The 16,786-nt window shown below is 35.7% G+C and overlaps 1 protein-coding gene across 2 annotated transcripts in view; it reads right to left on the bottom strand.

Annotated features, from left to right (window-relative positions):
• Window positions 1-16,786, bottom strand: part of ric1 (RIC1 homolog, RAB6A GEF complex partner 1) — a 132,292-nt gene that overhangs the window by 44,377 nt on the left and 71,129 nt on the right. For both annotated transcript variants that reach the window (XM_006627000.3, XM_015338093.2), the window contains exons 4-5: window positions 6,774-6,881; window positions 1,182-1,324 (exon numbers count right to left, since the gene is read on the bottom strand). In XM_006627000.3, coding sequence (XP_006627063.2) covers window positions 1,182-1,324; window positions 6,774-6,881 — 251 coding nt within the window. The remainder of the gene's footprint in view (window positions 1-1,181; window positions 1,325-6,773; window positions 6,882-16,786) is intronic.

Here is a 16,786-nt window from a genome sequence, read left to right as displayed (position 1 = left end):
ATTATGCATTTCATACGGTCAAATTACTTTTGAGCAACTAATAAGAAGCGCGAAACGGTATGCGTTTTAGTTTCGTTTTGTGCCTGAACCCGTGGATTGATTAGAGATATCAAGTACATACAAGTCATTTTTTAAATGTTGTAGTTCATGAATATGAACATGAATATAATTATACCGTTATTAATTTCTTGAGATACACGATTCCATATTATATTCCCTTTTAATCAAATTCTAAAAGTATGCTTGTTGACTCCGGTATCACGTTAGTTAAAGACTTCGAAGCTTACAATGTTTAGGGAGAAATGGAATACTGGTGTGTATTTTTTTCTTTAAAGTACCGAGACCAGCCATATACTGTATGTTTATGTTAAGATTTCCCTTCAGTGGTAAAATTAGATATGAATATTCAATACTTAAATGGGCACAGTTAAGACATTAAATATACATATACATATTGTATACAGTACAGTTTGCATACGGTAATATGTTTATGTTACGCGATTAAAAAATAAATAAATAAAACTGAAAGGTCCAGCACCAGCTGGATTCGAACACACAACCTGCCAGTTGGTAGTCACGCACCTAGACCAGTAGGCTACAAGACAGCTCGCATGAACAGGCAGGCGAAACAGCCCTACACAGCCCTGCCGCAGTACACGGATATAATCATACCGTTATTAAATTCTTGAGATACGCGATTCCATATTATATTCCCTTTTAATCAAATTCTAAAAGTATGCTTGTTGACTCCGGTATCACGTTAGTTAAAGACTTCGAAGCTTACAATGTTTAGGGAGAAATGGAATACTGGTGTGTATTTTTTTCTTTAAAGTACCAAGACCAGCTATATACTGTATGTTTACGTTCCAAAATTAATATCGTTTATGGCCTTAATACGCATTACAGTATGCTCCTATTCTTTTTATGCTCAGCTACTAAGATTTCCCTTCAGTGGTAAAATTCAATATCTACAACGGGCACAGTAAAGACGTTTACAGTAAGTCTTTCTACGACAGACCAACGGACCACGAGTGCCCCTGTCGGTCAACCAATCACCCACCGCGGTACCCCGTGTCATCTTACCTGCGGTACGTGTCTGTACCGCTCACTTTGAATGGCTGCATCTGTACATATTCACCAAAGCACTATAAAATGAATAGTAAACTGACTGAGGGCCTCACCTCGCGAGGATTGGAGATCTACTGAGAAAGGGATGGTACAGAGGTTAATAGCCTTTCTGCCATTGGTCACACCTTCCCAGTGAAGGATATGAAGAAGACCATCAGCTGTGGCCACAACTAGGTCCTCCTGCATGGACTGAAAACTGCAAACAAAAGCATGTCAATTACATTTTACACATACAATATGGCTGCAAGTCCAACTTAAAGTGTGGAATAAACAATGACATGCCTCTGAGGAAACTAGCAGTTCCTGAAAATTGAATATTTGTGCACAAAGCCATTTGGAGCAGTGGAAGAGCTCACCCAACACCCCATTAAAAAGCACAGTATTCAAACAAAGTGCAAAGAGGCTCTAGCACAATTGTCGAGAACTGTTTCTATGTTTTTTTTTTCTCGTGGTAGCCCCAATATCTTGTGATACAAACTGGATATACATAAAAACATTAGTAGAGAATTTAAAAGTTTTAAATGGCTATGTTACTCTGTAATATGGTCTGTGGTTTTGGCCAAAACATTTTACCCTAACCCTCATCTTCAAAGCATACATTTCATTATCAGAATTGACCCAGTTTTACAGTACTGATAAATGAGTTCACAGTCCACATCGGGGAAGAAATGATGTTCAGAGTGATTGGGGGTGAGAATGATATTCCTTCTTCTCCCTTTCACTGATTCTTGGCTTACTGAAACCTTCAATCTATCAGTCAATAAGGTTTTCTGCAGACACTACAGTCACGCACAAAAAGTTTTTTAGAAAACAATGTTAAGCCTATATTACTGCTTAAGCATACAGGTAGGAGAATACTGCAATAATACAGCCAAAGTTGGGGTAAAATCAGAGAACCTAAGTTATTGTGCAGAAGCCTCCAGAACCAGCACATCAGATAGGTAAGATAAAGGGATCCTTGAACAACATATTTTTCAACCTACAGTACTAAAAGACTTGTGAATAAAAATAGGATATTAATGTAGATGGCAGTTTCATTGTCAATATATAGACTCTAGAGGAAGAAATAGGCAATCAGCTATCAGCCTCTAAAATATGCTTTCAGAATTGTTTAGGACCACTATCCAGCACAACACCTAAAAAGAATAAAGAGAAGGCACAAAAACAAAGCTTGTTATGGTACTATGATTAAAGCAAAAACATGGAAGAGCATTTCAATATTGGAATTATATTTACATAATGTCACCTATGTGCCTCACATGAAAAACAGATCAAGAGAGGTACAAGTTTGCCTTGAATAATGGAACACTTTCAGAAGTACAAACGTAAAGATGTGTTTTTACATACTCATCTATCAGGATAACTATTTTTATACTTGTTATAAGTGTGCTAATTACACATTCACCCCCAATAGAAGTGCCAACTCAGAAAATATCCAGTAATGAAGTAAATACAAAAAATAAATGGGTCAAATATAGTAGGAAAAAAGTAAAAACAAAACAGTGAGGCAGGCACATCTGAAAGTGCAATGCCTGTGCAGTGCAGAGCAGAATAAAGAATCAACTTGCCATATATGAATATTAACATACTATATGTGAAGTTACACTGTCTAATACAGGCAGTGGGATAAAAACAGCACTGAAAACAGTAAACATTTCTCAAGCATCATAGCACATGGTTCCATAACCATACTGAGAAGCATTAAAAACAAATAAGTATATTTAACCACATCAAAACTGACTATTACTGTTAATAACACGCTCAGAGAGTTAATAAGTGTTCAGAATTAAGACAAATCAGAACAAGTGAAACCAAACCTGCAGAGATCAACAAATATAAGGTCTTCATAACCAAGAATTTAACAATTTATCATCCATTGAAAAAATTGTTCCATTAATGAAATCAGTAGGTCTATAATTACACTATAATTCTGCAAGACCTAATATATGAAAAATGACTGATGTTTTTTTTAAAGGTATGAAAAGCCTCTATTAGATTAAACAAAGCCCCTATCCAGGACTAAGGTCAGTAGATCGAAATCTATATAACCTGGAACACGGAAAAAAGTTAACCAAAAATATCAACAAATAACAAATCTGAAGAAAGTCAGCTTGCGTGTCTTGCATATTTCAAGCAGAGATAAGAAATAAAAAAAGTGTCTAAAATGATATCTTATAATTTACTTGTACTGTATAATGACAACTTATCAGAACAGGTTAATGGTGGTAAAAAAATGAGCTAACAACAAAGTGGTAAACAGACTCAGACACTGATTATTTTGTTGATAGAAGAGATATCCATGCTGACATTTGCCTGATCTTCCTGTGAAAGTCTGCAGGAATCAGACTTCAGATTAAATTTCTCGATGACATTTCAAGATGTAGAGGTTAGTTTCATGCTCAAAAGAAAAAACAAAAGAAATGTTATTCAGGTGTGTGGGGGAATGAGGGAGAGGGTAGGACTACATTTAGTAGTGCTTTATCATTTCCTTTTACTCTTCAATGTGGAAGCAACCTCTAGTTCTGGAGGGCTGTTGGACCTGAAGAAAACCTCTTTGCATATTTTCTAGGTCTTTTAAAAAGCACCAGCACCTGAACAGCTGGGAGTGGCTGTTAACTAGTACAATTATGCTAATAATATACTAATTCCTATAAACCTATACACAGGCCCTGAAGGACTAGGACTGGGATCCCTGCCCTCTTTGTTCCTTTGCAGCTAGATGCAGTGAGACTCTGGCAAAAGAAAACCTGAAATTTATTTAGTCCATGAATGAGAATACCTTGAACTGTTCTTGTTTACATGACTTTAAAACATAATTGCTATATTTCTGCCAATTATGCAGCATCCATTTCAGTGTACTGCCTCAGACAGGACCATCTGTTTAGGTTATTATATTAGAAAACATGTTAAAACCTGCACATCAATTGGTTCCTACTTGCAAAAATCAATCTGTTGTGCTAATAAGGCAAAAATTCGCAAAGACAGACAGGCAATTTATTCCAAAAACACATTCAAAAAAACCCAAAGCAATGATTAAGATGAGAAAAAAATTACCAGACACAGACTAATTTAAACTTCCAGATGAATTGAGACTCTAGCAAAATAAGACTGGCAATTTATTTTGTCTATAAATGACAATACTTTGCATTGCTCTTGTTCACATGTCTTCAAGACATAATTGCTATGTTTTGCAAGTTTTAATTCATAATTAAAATCTGAAGTTAATTTATCTCTAAAGATCCCTTCAGTCTCTTCACCTCACAGATGCTAAACCTCATCAAAAGTCCATGAAAAGCTGCTAAAGCCTCTTTGCATTTGGAATAGCTCTTAAAATGTGCCAGGTGGTACTACCTTTTAACCTTTATGACAAAATGTACAACAATATTTTCTGTTTCACCTACTCTGTATTCCTATCTAAGTATCAGCAGAATAGCCTTCAAGCAGAAGTGCCAAGATATTCCAACTTCACCATGCAAGAGATGAGGTTTGAGGTTGAGTTTTTTTTTCTTATCTAACATAAAACAATCGGTAACAGTAAAATACTTAGTGGTATAGTAATAGTAATACAGTGCCATATCACCACTCCAAACTCCAAGTGTAATGAGAAACGTCACCTTGTGGTAAAGAAAACGATTGTGAATGACAGAGTATGCTCCTATTTTTTTTAAGACAGCCCAAGTGCAAGATGGGTATATAAAATAAATCTCCTAACCCTGGGTACATGTATTTAGACCAGACTGGTCAAGAAAACAGGCCATAGTGCCAAGTCAGAAAGCAGCAGCTTTGGTTATCATCTTGTTGAACATGGGTTGGGTGCGATAAAGAATGGTTCTCTAGAGACTCTTTATAGAATTGAGATATGCATTCTTATATACAGCATGACAAGAAACAATCGTCATTTTGCTTTAGAAGATGTTCATATATCTTTGGATGACTCCAAGTGGTCTTTCAGCCACAAGCCATAGGATGGAATGCATAGAGGAGGGAGCCAAAAGGCAGTACCCCAGCAATAATGGCACTCAAATGAGAACAAGGAACGTGGAAAATATGTTCAATTAACCAGAGAGAACAACAGTATACTTTTTTCTTGGAACTGTGGTGACTAATATTGTCCAAAGAGTTGACAAGATCCTAGCAAAGGCAGGTGAAGATGTAGCGGTTAGCGGTTTAGAAAACAAATATATCACTCATTCCATATCAAACAGATTCACAAATCTACTAAAAAATACTGAAGAGGCCTAAATCAGTTTTTTTTCCCAGGAACTCTTTCTACAACTTGCAAAGATTAGTAACTGTTAATACTAATCCAGGAACACAACACGTGGCTGAGTACAGGGTATGCTGAAGAACTTTCTCTCACAGTGACTGAAATGGAAGATGTGGGTAACAACTACTTGATTGCTAAATTTGTTAGAACACTGACTTGAATAAATGCCTGACAATGTTTTCAAATATTTAAGGAAGATCACTTTCAAGATGGTGAGAAAAACAGAGGAGAGAGAAACATTATGGAGCTGTGATCAAAATATCCACAACAAAGGTCTACTATTTCAGGAAAGCAGACTGCGAAGGAATGAGCCAGAGATTAAGAGATGGAAAACAAGATGGATATGGATTCCTTAGAGATTGCAAAACTTTAAAGATATTCTGTTTGAAAAACAGAATGCATTCTAAGAAAACAAAGGCTAGCAGTGATCCAAATAATTTAATAAATAAAAAACAAAGCAATTTATAAAATGATTAAAAAATAAGATCCAGTTCAGAAAATATAACGACCGGAAGTTTGCCGGTTCAAATCCCGTGGCCGGCAGAGGAATCCTACTCCGTTGGGCTCCTGAGCAAGGCCCTTAACCCCAGCTGTTCCAGGGGAGCCGTATAAATGGCTGACCCTGCGCTCTGACCCCAAGCTTCTCTCTCCCCTCCTGTGTGCCTGTATGTCTCATGGAGAACAAGCTGGGGTATGCAAAATTACAAATTCCTAATGCAAGAAATTGTATATGGCTAATAAAAGTGATCTTATCTTACATTATAAGAATGGCTGAGAAAGACATAAATATGGCAATATAGGCCAGAATGTTTTTTTTCAGTAAGGTGCGAAAAAAGGTGTCAAAACCAAACCAAGTAATTATTGACCAATATGTTTTGTAGTATGTCTAAAGCATGTGTTTGTTAACAATAATTAGAACTAAACTGGAAAATCATCTGCATGTCAACAGGATTTTTAGGAATTGTCACCATGAATTTAGAAAAGGTAGATCTTGTTTAATTTGTCAGAGTTCTTTTAACAATCCACAGCAGTAACAGATACCAAATGTTCCTCATAAAAAATTAAATCTCAATTTTTCAGGTGGCAGGCATTCAACAATGTTTTTTTACTGTTTTTTTATTTTACTGAAGAGGTTTTAGAGTGGCACGGTGGCAAAGTGGTCAGCAGTACTGCCTCACAGCCCTGGGTCCCTGGGTTCAATTCCAGACCTGGGGTGCTATCTGTGTGGAGTTTGTATGCTCTCTCATGGTCATGTGGGTTTCATGTAGATAGGTTAATTGGATTCTGGGAAGATTGGCCCCAGAATCCAATCCATCCAGGATGTATCCTGCCTTGCACGGTTTTCTTGTCGGGATAGACCCTGACTTTGAAATCTCACCTTGTGATAGGAGCTTCCAAGTCTACAGGCCTTTTCATCTCCAAGCTCAGAGCAGGAGCACACTGTTCCTCTTTGTAGCCAGGGGTGACCTTCACACGAGGACTTCCTCTGAAACAAATAAAAATGACGATTAGAATGGAATCCAGTTATTTAGGCTAATTCATGTCTTCACTGGCAACAATGAGCTAAATGACTGCCATGTGCAGCACTACCATGATCAAATAAGTAAACCGCAAAGAACAGCAATATGCAAGAGAAAAACAATGGTCTCTCAAAGCTTTAGAAGTTCACAGACATTCAGATAATGAATTCACTATGGTATGTATTTCAAGATGGTGATTGCATAACATCAAGTAGTAAAAGAATAAGTAACAATAATTTAATGTCCTTTAGTGTAAATGTTATAAACCAAACTTCAACCTGTTCTGTCTGCAAAAACAAAGCCTTTACAGGTACTGTATACTGTGTGAGAAAAGTACTGATGGGACTGGATTGCATCTATGCAGGTGATAGTGAAGAATTCTAATAAGAGTGATCTAAAACACACAAATTAAGAAATGGACTGATAAGAGTCTTGAATGTGTTTTAAAAACTAAAGAAAATACACAGCATACACTTAAAGATGGCCTGTGCCTGCTCTGAAATAAATGCTAAAATGTAGCACTCAGAAAGCATACTTATATTTACTTGACAAGAGCAAATGCAGAAGGCTGAAAAAGCTGTTGTCAACTAAAATGTATACTTCATTGATTTCTGAGCCTTCCATAATGTAACAGAGGTAATTTTGATTATCTAACAGCTTGTCAAGTTTATTTTTTATCCTGATAAATGTGGCCACTCAAACATTGGTGCATGAATAATTTTGATTTGAATGTGTTCAGGGAAATTCACTAAATAATAATAATAATAATAATAATTGCTTACACTTATATGGTGCTATTCTGTACACTCCACAGGTAATGGGGACTCCCCTCCACCACCACCAATGTGCAGCATCCACCTGGATGATGCGACGGCAGCCATAGTGCTCCAGAACACTCACCATATACCAGCTCTCAGTGAGGAGGAGAGCAGAGTAATGAAGCCAATTCATTGATGGGGATTATTAGAAGACCATGATTGGTAAGTGACAATGGGAAATTTGGCCAGGATGCCGGGGTTTCACCCTTACTCTTTTCGAGAAACGCCCTGGCATTTTTAATGACCACAGAGAGTCAGGACCTCAGTTTTATGTCTCATCTGAAGGCAGTGCCTTTTTACAGTATAGTTTCCTCGTCACTATACTGGGGCATTAGGATTAACATAGGCCGCAGGGTGAGTGCCCCCTGCTGGACCCACTAACACCTCTTCCAGCAGCAACCTAAGTTTTTCCCAGGATGTCTCTCATCCAGGTACTGACCAGGCTCACACCTCATTAGCTTCAGTGGGTTGCAAGTTGTGAGTTGCAGGGTGATATGGCCTCTGGCCATCCTAAATCCATGTAATCCTAATTCGAACAGATTTCAAATGGCAAATCCTGAAAGTTCGGAGAGCTTTCTTTACCTTACAAGATCACAGATACTTAACTTAAGATGAGCTCATGTATCACGTAAAATATTGTATACTATTTCCTAAATGTTTCACAGTCCAATTTTTAAAAATCACCCAGGATTTTTTTAGTGTTTAAAAAAAAAGACTTAAGACAGATGTCAGATTACTCCTGACTGGTCAAAATACAGAGTACAGCTTTAAGATACAGACTTCAATACATGATTCTTTGCATAATAAAAGCAGAAACAGTCCTCTAATAGAGAATAACAGACTTCATCCAGCCTGTTAGACCTGCTGTCGAATTCAGAACCCCTATTCCTTAAGTAACTGGCCATCCTTCTGAACAACCCCCACAGGAATACTCAGCACCCACACAGCCATACGAAATCACAGATTTGCATCAGCTTCGCTCATCACAGTACTTAGTGCAGGCTGGCAGGGTTGGGTTTCCACTTGAAAGTAACACTTTTTAAAGACAATCATTAAAAGAGTCGATGTGCAATTTACTGAAATGTTAAGCCAGCTCTGTTATGAAGGGGGAACAATTATACACATTTGACAATCTCTTACATCAAACCATAATGAGAAAGTTCTTGGCCTTCCTTCATATTCTGAAACCTTACAATGGATGCCATTTTGACGCAGTGGTTAAACACAGTGGTTTGGCCTTGGGGAGGCTGGAAGAAGGAGAGTGCAGACAGCATCTATTGAAACTCAGGCAGGAGTGCGGCAAGTCTCTATGCTGCTTTACTAATACAGGAAGGAAACAAAACAATTAAATCTGTGGGATAATGTATAGGTCAGCATTTTATTCAGAAGTACTGAGAAAAGTGACAGAATTATCTATAAAAGGCAAAAGAGGTGTAATTGATATAAAAAAATTCAGACTCTTCCAGATTAACTGTTAAGAACAAAATAATATTACTAGTTTATTACTAGTAATATTAATAATATTACTAGTAAATGTTTTAATATTCAACAAAATATGGAAACTTTGCAATGTAGTGAATACTTTTGCAAGGAACTAAATGAATGGTTGTGTCAGAGGTTACAGCTTAACCCTGGTCAGGAACAGCTTTCTATAACTGCTACACTCAAACTTGTTTAACTTTCAATAAAACTGCATCTCAGCAAGACAGGAAAGGGAATCGATCAAGATTTGGCAACAGAGCAAAGAAAATCTTTGTGGATCTGTACTTAACACTGAAGCACTTACTGCAGTTGAGCAGCCTCATCAAAGAAAGGAAGATTAAAAAGATTCAGTTTCCAGGTCTTTATGGACTTACTCCATCTGAAGATTGTTTTGGGTTCTGGTGCATTGTCTTTGATTTTTCCAGTCTTGAGGACATGTTATAGATGTACTAACAAGCTAACTTTGACTCGAGTTCCGAAATGAATAAAATATGCAACATGTAGAACTACTCCACGGGCCTTGTTCTGCAAACAAAATGAGCAAAGTGTCGATACAAGTGGATTCCAGTCTTATTAAGAGCAAATGCATTTAAATTTTAAGACTGCACAACATTCTACAAAGATTCAGCAGGCAAAAGTATATGAAGAATGACAATTGTTAATTTTATTGAAAATTAGTATCAATGCCACATAATTCAGAATTAAATTTAGATGCCTTTCACAATGATCAACTCTAGAGAAAACTGTATTCCACAAAACACAAATCCTAACAGGCTTTAATATTAATAAAATTATACCACCACCTGAATAGGAATTGCAGACAGTAGATGTCTAAATGAAAACAGTACCTATAATTGACATTCTTTCCTAATTACAGTGTTACAATAACTTAAGCACAAATATTTCCCCACAACATTTCTATAAAAGCTAATGTCATCTTTACTCTAATGTTTGGAAGATGTAGCCATAGATGCAGTCCACTTTTTTAAGAAAGCTATTGTTTTTAAAGAAACATTTGCCAAACTAATGCAAAATCAAGAAAATTTGGATGAGCCATTATTAATAATAACAACTTAAAATAATTGCACACTCTGAGATAAAAGTGATGTACAACCCTTGTGCACACACTACAAGGATCTACAAGTGTACTGTAGCCTTTCTTGATTTAGTTATATATAGCCCACCTCTGATGCACAGTTCTTGGATAATTTGGGAATACATTTTGCCCTTGAACAAATACTTTCTATGCTGATGCCACAATACTATCAAACAAACATTGTAAATAACCATCTTAGAGACTTTCCTAAACTTAAATAAAGGACCAGTCTTTGCTAAGGGATTTTATGAAACAAACGAGGCACACTGTCTCACTGTACTTCAGGAATGCCCATGTTCATGAGAAACAATTCACTCATTCCACTACATTCATAAGTGGTTCACTGATCCTTGCATTCTGAAATAAACAGATAAATGAACTCCATTATAACATGCATAAATAGTTCAAAATGCCAATTTAAACTAAAATTAAATATGACATGATTTAAATTTAGAATATATTTTATTTAAAAAAACAAACAACCGAATAAAATATCACAGATGCAAAAACTGCAGGATTAAAAAAATATTTGAACTAACTTAGACTAAAGGTTTCCCCAACATATAGTGCTATATGCCCTTATTAAGCTTTTAAAGAAATTATCCTTAACTTCCATTGTCTTACAATAACACTAAAATATCATAGGAACAGAAGACTTCTTAAAGTCACAGTAATAAATAATGGATACACAATAACTAAGTTGTATCAATTTGAATGATAATGCAAACAAAAAAGCAAGCATAAAACAGATAAAAACAAAAATCCATTAGTACACAAAACACCTTTGGTGCACTAGGTTATAAGGATTAAGACTATTTTGATCTTCCAATTATTGTTTAGACTATGAAGTGCTGCCTCAAATGCAAAGCTGATCTTTAACTATAAGAAAAATATTCAGCTGCAGCGTGCTTTCTGTCTAGACTTGTCCAGATAGATATACCATGGTCCAGACAAACTTGCAGATAATGTCTCCTTACACAGGCTACAGGAAAACATCAATCAGACTTGCTGAAACCGAAGCCAAGCTCGTTGTGTCAGCACTGCTTGGCGAAGCTCACCCGTTCTAACTTATCTTTTAAATATCTATGAGATGTGCAGATGATGCCAGTCAACCAGTTCTAGGTCAACAAGATACAAAAGACATTGCTGCTCTAGAATCAGTACAGAGAAAAGTCCGGAACACAGTGTACTTCTTAAGCCTGAACAAGTGGAAATTAAGTAGAAGTGCATTTAAAATGAGGAACAAGATTATTCCTTTATATACAGTATAATGGTTGTGGTGAGAAAGGAACAAGCTACCCTGCCATGTTGTCAAATTCAATACCCTGATTTTCTAAAAGAAATGTCAAGATGAGATTCTTGGATTAATTAGTTACACTACCAAATGGGCTAGTTGGGTTCAATGCCTTCATCTCATTTGTAGCATTTCTTAGGTAATTGGGTAGCTGTGGCAAAATTTCTTAAATTCTGCAAGGACAAATGTTCCTGTAAATAACTTATCAAGTTGTGTGGTATGTATGTTTTAAGGAAAACATTAAAATTGTTAGAAAGTGAATAATAATTCATTACAATTTTTTAAATAAATTGCATTACCAAATACATTCTCAAAATAAAAAATTAATTAAGCTTTGAAATACTGTATAATAATTCTAAACTCTATTTCAAGTATCTCTCTAAAAGTGTAGCACACACAAAAATCACCAAGAATTTGTGTAGAGCTTGTTTAATGCAAAAAAAACTTTTGAACAAATACTAATAAGGTTTTTTTTTTCATTTTCCTACATAACTTGTGAGCAATGAGAAAATTTAGCAAAGACAGGGTTAACTGGTGAAAAGGTGAACAGGTCTACTTATTTGCCTTGTCCACATTTTGGTTTTATTTTCTCAACATCATAACATATGAAGTTTTTGTTATTGACTTTGTTGGTTGCATAAAGCTGTTAATGCTGAGTGGATTTTTTTTTACATGCAGTAGAATTCACATGTGCAAAAAAGGCCACTCAAGAGGCTTGTGGCCGGTAATACAGTAGAGTTATTATCCTCTTAAACCGATTTATTTTTTCTTACTAAATTCATAACATTTTTACTTAATTCATCATTGGAGTTAACAATATGACAGTTAAGTCATACTGGCATGAAATATCAGCATCTTCTATGGCAGTATACATGTGGAAGTAACCAAGTCAGATGATGGAGCAGACTGTATGGTTTGTGCTGTACAGCACAGTTGTGTAAAAATGAGAAAAAGAAAACTGAAGTTTCTCTCCTTCACATCTTATTATTCTCAGAGGAACCCAAGGTTAAGGGTCACAAATGACCATCTTTGCATTTGAAAACAGGTACTGATAGCAAAGTTGCATAACTAAAAAAAGAGTTGGCTCCAAATTCTAAAAGGAACATAAGAAGGGCTTGATAGGAGTGTACTCCAACCAACAAGGTTCTTATCCAGTTGTTTCTTCCGAGAAGCCACGGTCACTCTTTCAGTAATAACACTAAAGAAATGTAAATTAAAAAAGCACTAATACTTCTTTCATTTTCATGTGGAGGTAGAGAAAATGAGGTATGATAATAATTAGATATACAGTTGTTCTGTATCAGGACCCTTTCAAGTACAATCTGGGGACTGTGTACAGATCAGCAATATGCCTTAGAGAGAACGTGTATAACAGAAAAAGAACAAGATGGATGGAAAAGCTCTGTGTTGTTTTCAAACTAAAGCAAAATGCCCCAAATATCTCAATTATGAGACTATGCTAAAGACTCTTTAGCATACTGAGGCTTTACAAAATGCAACTTTGTCCAACTTAAACAGGCTAAACCCAAAACACCGGGAACAAGAGAAAAATAAAATTCTACCCTCAATACTCACATTTTTAAATCCCTTTATTTTTAACACATAAGAACATGCACGTTAATTTAAAACCATCCTAGTTATTATATTGCTTAGAATTTCAGCCATAATTTCAGTATTCATGCAGACATGGAGCCACTTTGGTTGTCCTTATATTTAAACTATCTTTAATGTTATATTACCAGACAAGGGTGGTGTTTACTCAAGGGTAAGGTAAGGCTTTGGCATGGCCTTCTGAAAATGTTGGTGGTTCAAAAAAATGTGTTGATTTCATTGAATAGTTAGCTTGTGATTTTTAAATTGCATTTAATAAAATATGCAAGTTAAATCCAAAACATAAGTGAAAAGTGTGCAACAACCTTTCAGGTGAAAAGAAAAAAAACATCTAATACAATACTTTGTGTTCTGTATTTATTACTACAATTACTTTAAAAGTATACCATATATAACAATAAAAATCCACTTAAACGTAAAAGTGTTTTGCTTTAGTGTCTTTAGTGTCTTGGTAGTTCTAAATCAGAGACAAAAAGACTCATTAAACAGCATAATTCTGACAATCTTTACAAATATGAATGTTACCTCTTTTGGAACCATTCGGTTTGCTGAAATCTAATATCAGATTTTTGAACAAGCATAATTTTAGTAGGTTATAGATTATGAATTTATGTCTGATGTACAAGTTTATTCAGAAAATAATGTATCTATAGGAAAAATGAATGATGTCCAAACTTGCACTAAGTGTACTGGCATTCATGATTAAAAGCAGTTAATTTCAGAAGCAGTAGCAAAATGGACTGACACTTTATTTCCGTGCAAAACATACAGTATGCATACAGCTGCACTGTGATAGAACAAAAGTAAATTATTCAGAACCTTCATTAGACATTTCCAAAATAATTTCAATATTATGAACACAAAAGTACTGAGGACAACTTTTTTCATTTGCTAATAGTGGTAGGCACAAAAGATGTACATGTCCACATCAGGTATGGATTTATGAAATATGTAGCAAAAAATGTAGAGTCCTCCTATGATACCTCCAAGTCCCAGCAGAGGTAATAAAACATTTGTACTACTGAAATTGTTGTTTGTAAACCTGATGAAGATGTTGAAGCCCAATGTGAGCAGGAGAGACTGGATGTATGAAAAGCAACAGAGATACTGGGAGCATAATGCTGAACATCCATGTAAATTATTTTAAACCATTTTCAAATTTCTACTGTCAATGAAATTCTAACAAGGTATCTTATAAAACTTTTTAATTATACATTTCAAAGACCACAATCATGTGTTATTAGTCCAGTTTTGAAACATTCCCACTCTCATGTACGTGTTGTCTGAACTGTAGGGTTTCAGAACCTGGAAAATCTCTCACTATCTGATATTGCTCTGTATATATCCCATGGGTAATCCATCTATTCATTTTCAAACTGTATCCAGTACAGGACCACAGGGGAGTTGGACCCTATCACTGCAAGCAATGGTTGAATACAGCCTGGAGAGAACGCCAGTCCATCATAGGGCACACACTGGAGCAAACACGCACACACTCATACCAGGGCCAACTTTCCCCAATAAGACAAAGCCAGTTAACCAACCTGTATATCTTTAGACTGGGAAGAAACCAGAGAACTCAGACAAAACATGGGGAGAGCATGCAAACTCCACTCAGACAGCACCCCAGGAACTGAACCTTGGGACTCAGAGCTTTGAGGCAGCAATGTTAACCACTATGCCACCATGTTACCCTACCATAAGTAACCATATTGGCAAAAATAATTTTATAATTAAACTTTTAAAAAATATTTTAAGGATACTTGTCTCTTAATTTTCAAGACTGTTTAAATCCATGACTAAAACACAATGTTGGTTTAAAAGATATTAGCAATAGCATATGTCATCATGACTTTTTGACAGCATATGACATCATGACAGTGTGTGCATGCTGTTCTGTTCCTTTTAAGCTTCAAGTCATTGACTCACAATCAGCAAATAAGGATTTTGCAAAAATGAAATCAATGTGTCAAAATGCTTAAAAAAAGGATTTTCAAGTCTTCATCTCACGAGGAGGCGAGGGACCTGTGCTCCAGGGACCTCCAGAGCAGGGACAGTCTCAAACCGAGTGGTGTCAGAGCTAAAGCTGCAGCACAAGTTAAGCACAGGGTTCTACCTGTCCAGACTTCGACAAGGAGGAAATGTGCAATTCATCTGTGACTGGGCTATTTTAAAACTGTGGAGTAAAAACCAAGGGATCTACGCAATTTTCCAAGCAATTCTATGGTGTAACATTAGCTTCCATCCAAGTGGCCTTGGGACACTGCTCAGATGACAAGGAACAAACTCTGAAGACTTGAAAACACACAGTATACAGTACCTGTGATATTATTTCAATTCTGTCATTCAAAATCAGAAGAGCTGCAAGAGAAATTATCGCATTTGGAGCTTTCCCTTCACACATTACAAAGAAAGTCTTCTGACATAAATGTATCTATAGGAGCTGTTTATATAATTTATTTTATATGTAAATGTATTTTATCTTAAATATAAACCTAAACTGAAATTTATACATATTCTACCGTAGCTAAGCTCCTTCTTATAAAGTGGGAAAGTCGGGGAAAAGGCCTTTCTTTCCCTATGTTAAATAACAGCACACTTTTAAAAGTTTAAATTTTCAAAGTGAAAAAATATGCTAATTTTATTTTGACAGTGTGCAAAACATTTTCCACATGAAACAGCTTCAAGCACCTCAGCATGGCAGCTGCCCCAACGATATAAACAATATGAAGTATTGTTTCTTTATATAATTCAATGTGATATAATTTCTGACATACTGTATGTTTATTATGATGCATTAAACAGCAGCCAATCAGGAAAACTAAGTTTCTCAACCCTTAACAACTGTGTAAACTGAGGAAATTACAAAGAGACAATTATCCATGCCATGGACTGGAATTACGTTTAAACTCCAATTTAAAGGATAACCAAATTTAAAAAAGTTTGTATTTTGTTTCAGTTTAGTTTAAGTTTATATATGAACCATTTTATATACCCTGTTGAAAAAACCCTTTGATGAAGAGGAATTTAAATTGGTACTGAAACCAGACGACCAGATACTAGTGGAATAGTCCCCAGAGTAACACACAGACTAAGAGGGAAGTAAAACCCTATCAAATAGAGCTGTTCTTTGAAAGCTACAAACTTAAAAAATTTAAAAAAATAATTTAGACATATGAAGTTGACATATAGTATGGGTATCGATATTACACTAAGAACACAGACACATTTTGCCATGTAACTCTTTTTGTTTCTACCATTATGGTGACTAAATTCTTATGTAAAACTTTAAAGATTCCTTTCCATAACCATGGCACTTTACGTTTAAGCCTATCATATCTATCATGTACCATATCGATTACAAAAACCCTACATAATTAAATTACAACTTAGCCAAAATAAGAATGTGCTAGGGTGTAACATTAGCCTCCAACCAAGTGGCCTTCACACACTGTTCAGACAAGAAAGAACAAACTCTGAAGGCTACTATAGTATACTGGTATAATGGTGAACAAACACACTTCAGCTTTTGCAGAATTGAACAATAATTTCAGATAACTAAAACACATT

This window comes from Lepisosteus oculatus, chromosome 3, assembly GCF_040954835.1.
Source record: "Lepisosteus oculatus isolate fLepOcu1 chromosome 3, fLepOcu1.hap2, whole genome shotgun sequence".
Classification (NCBI taxonomy): Eukaryota; Metazoa; Chordata; class Actinopteri; order Semionotiformes; family Lepisosteidae; genus Lepisosteus; species Lepisosteus oculatus.
Note: the sequence above shows the minus strand (reverse complement) of the source record. Positions and strands in the feature narration are given on the sequence as shown.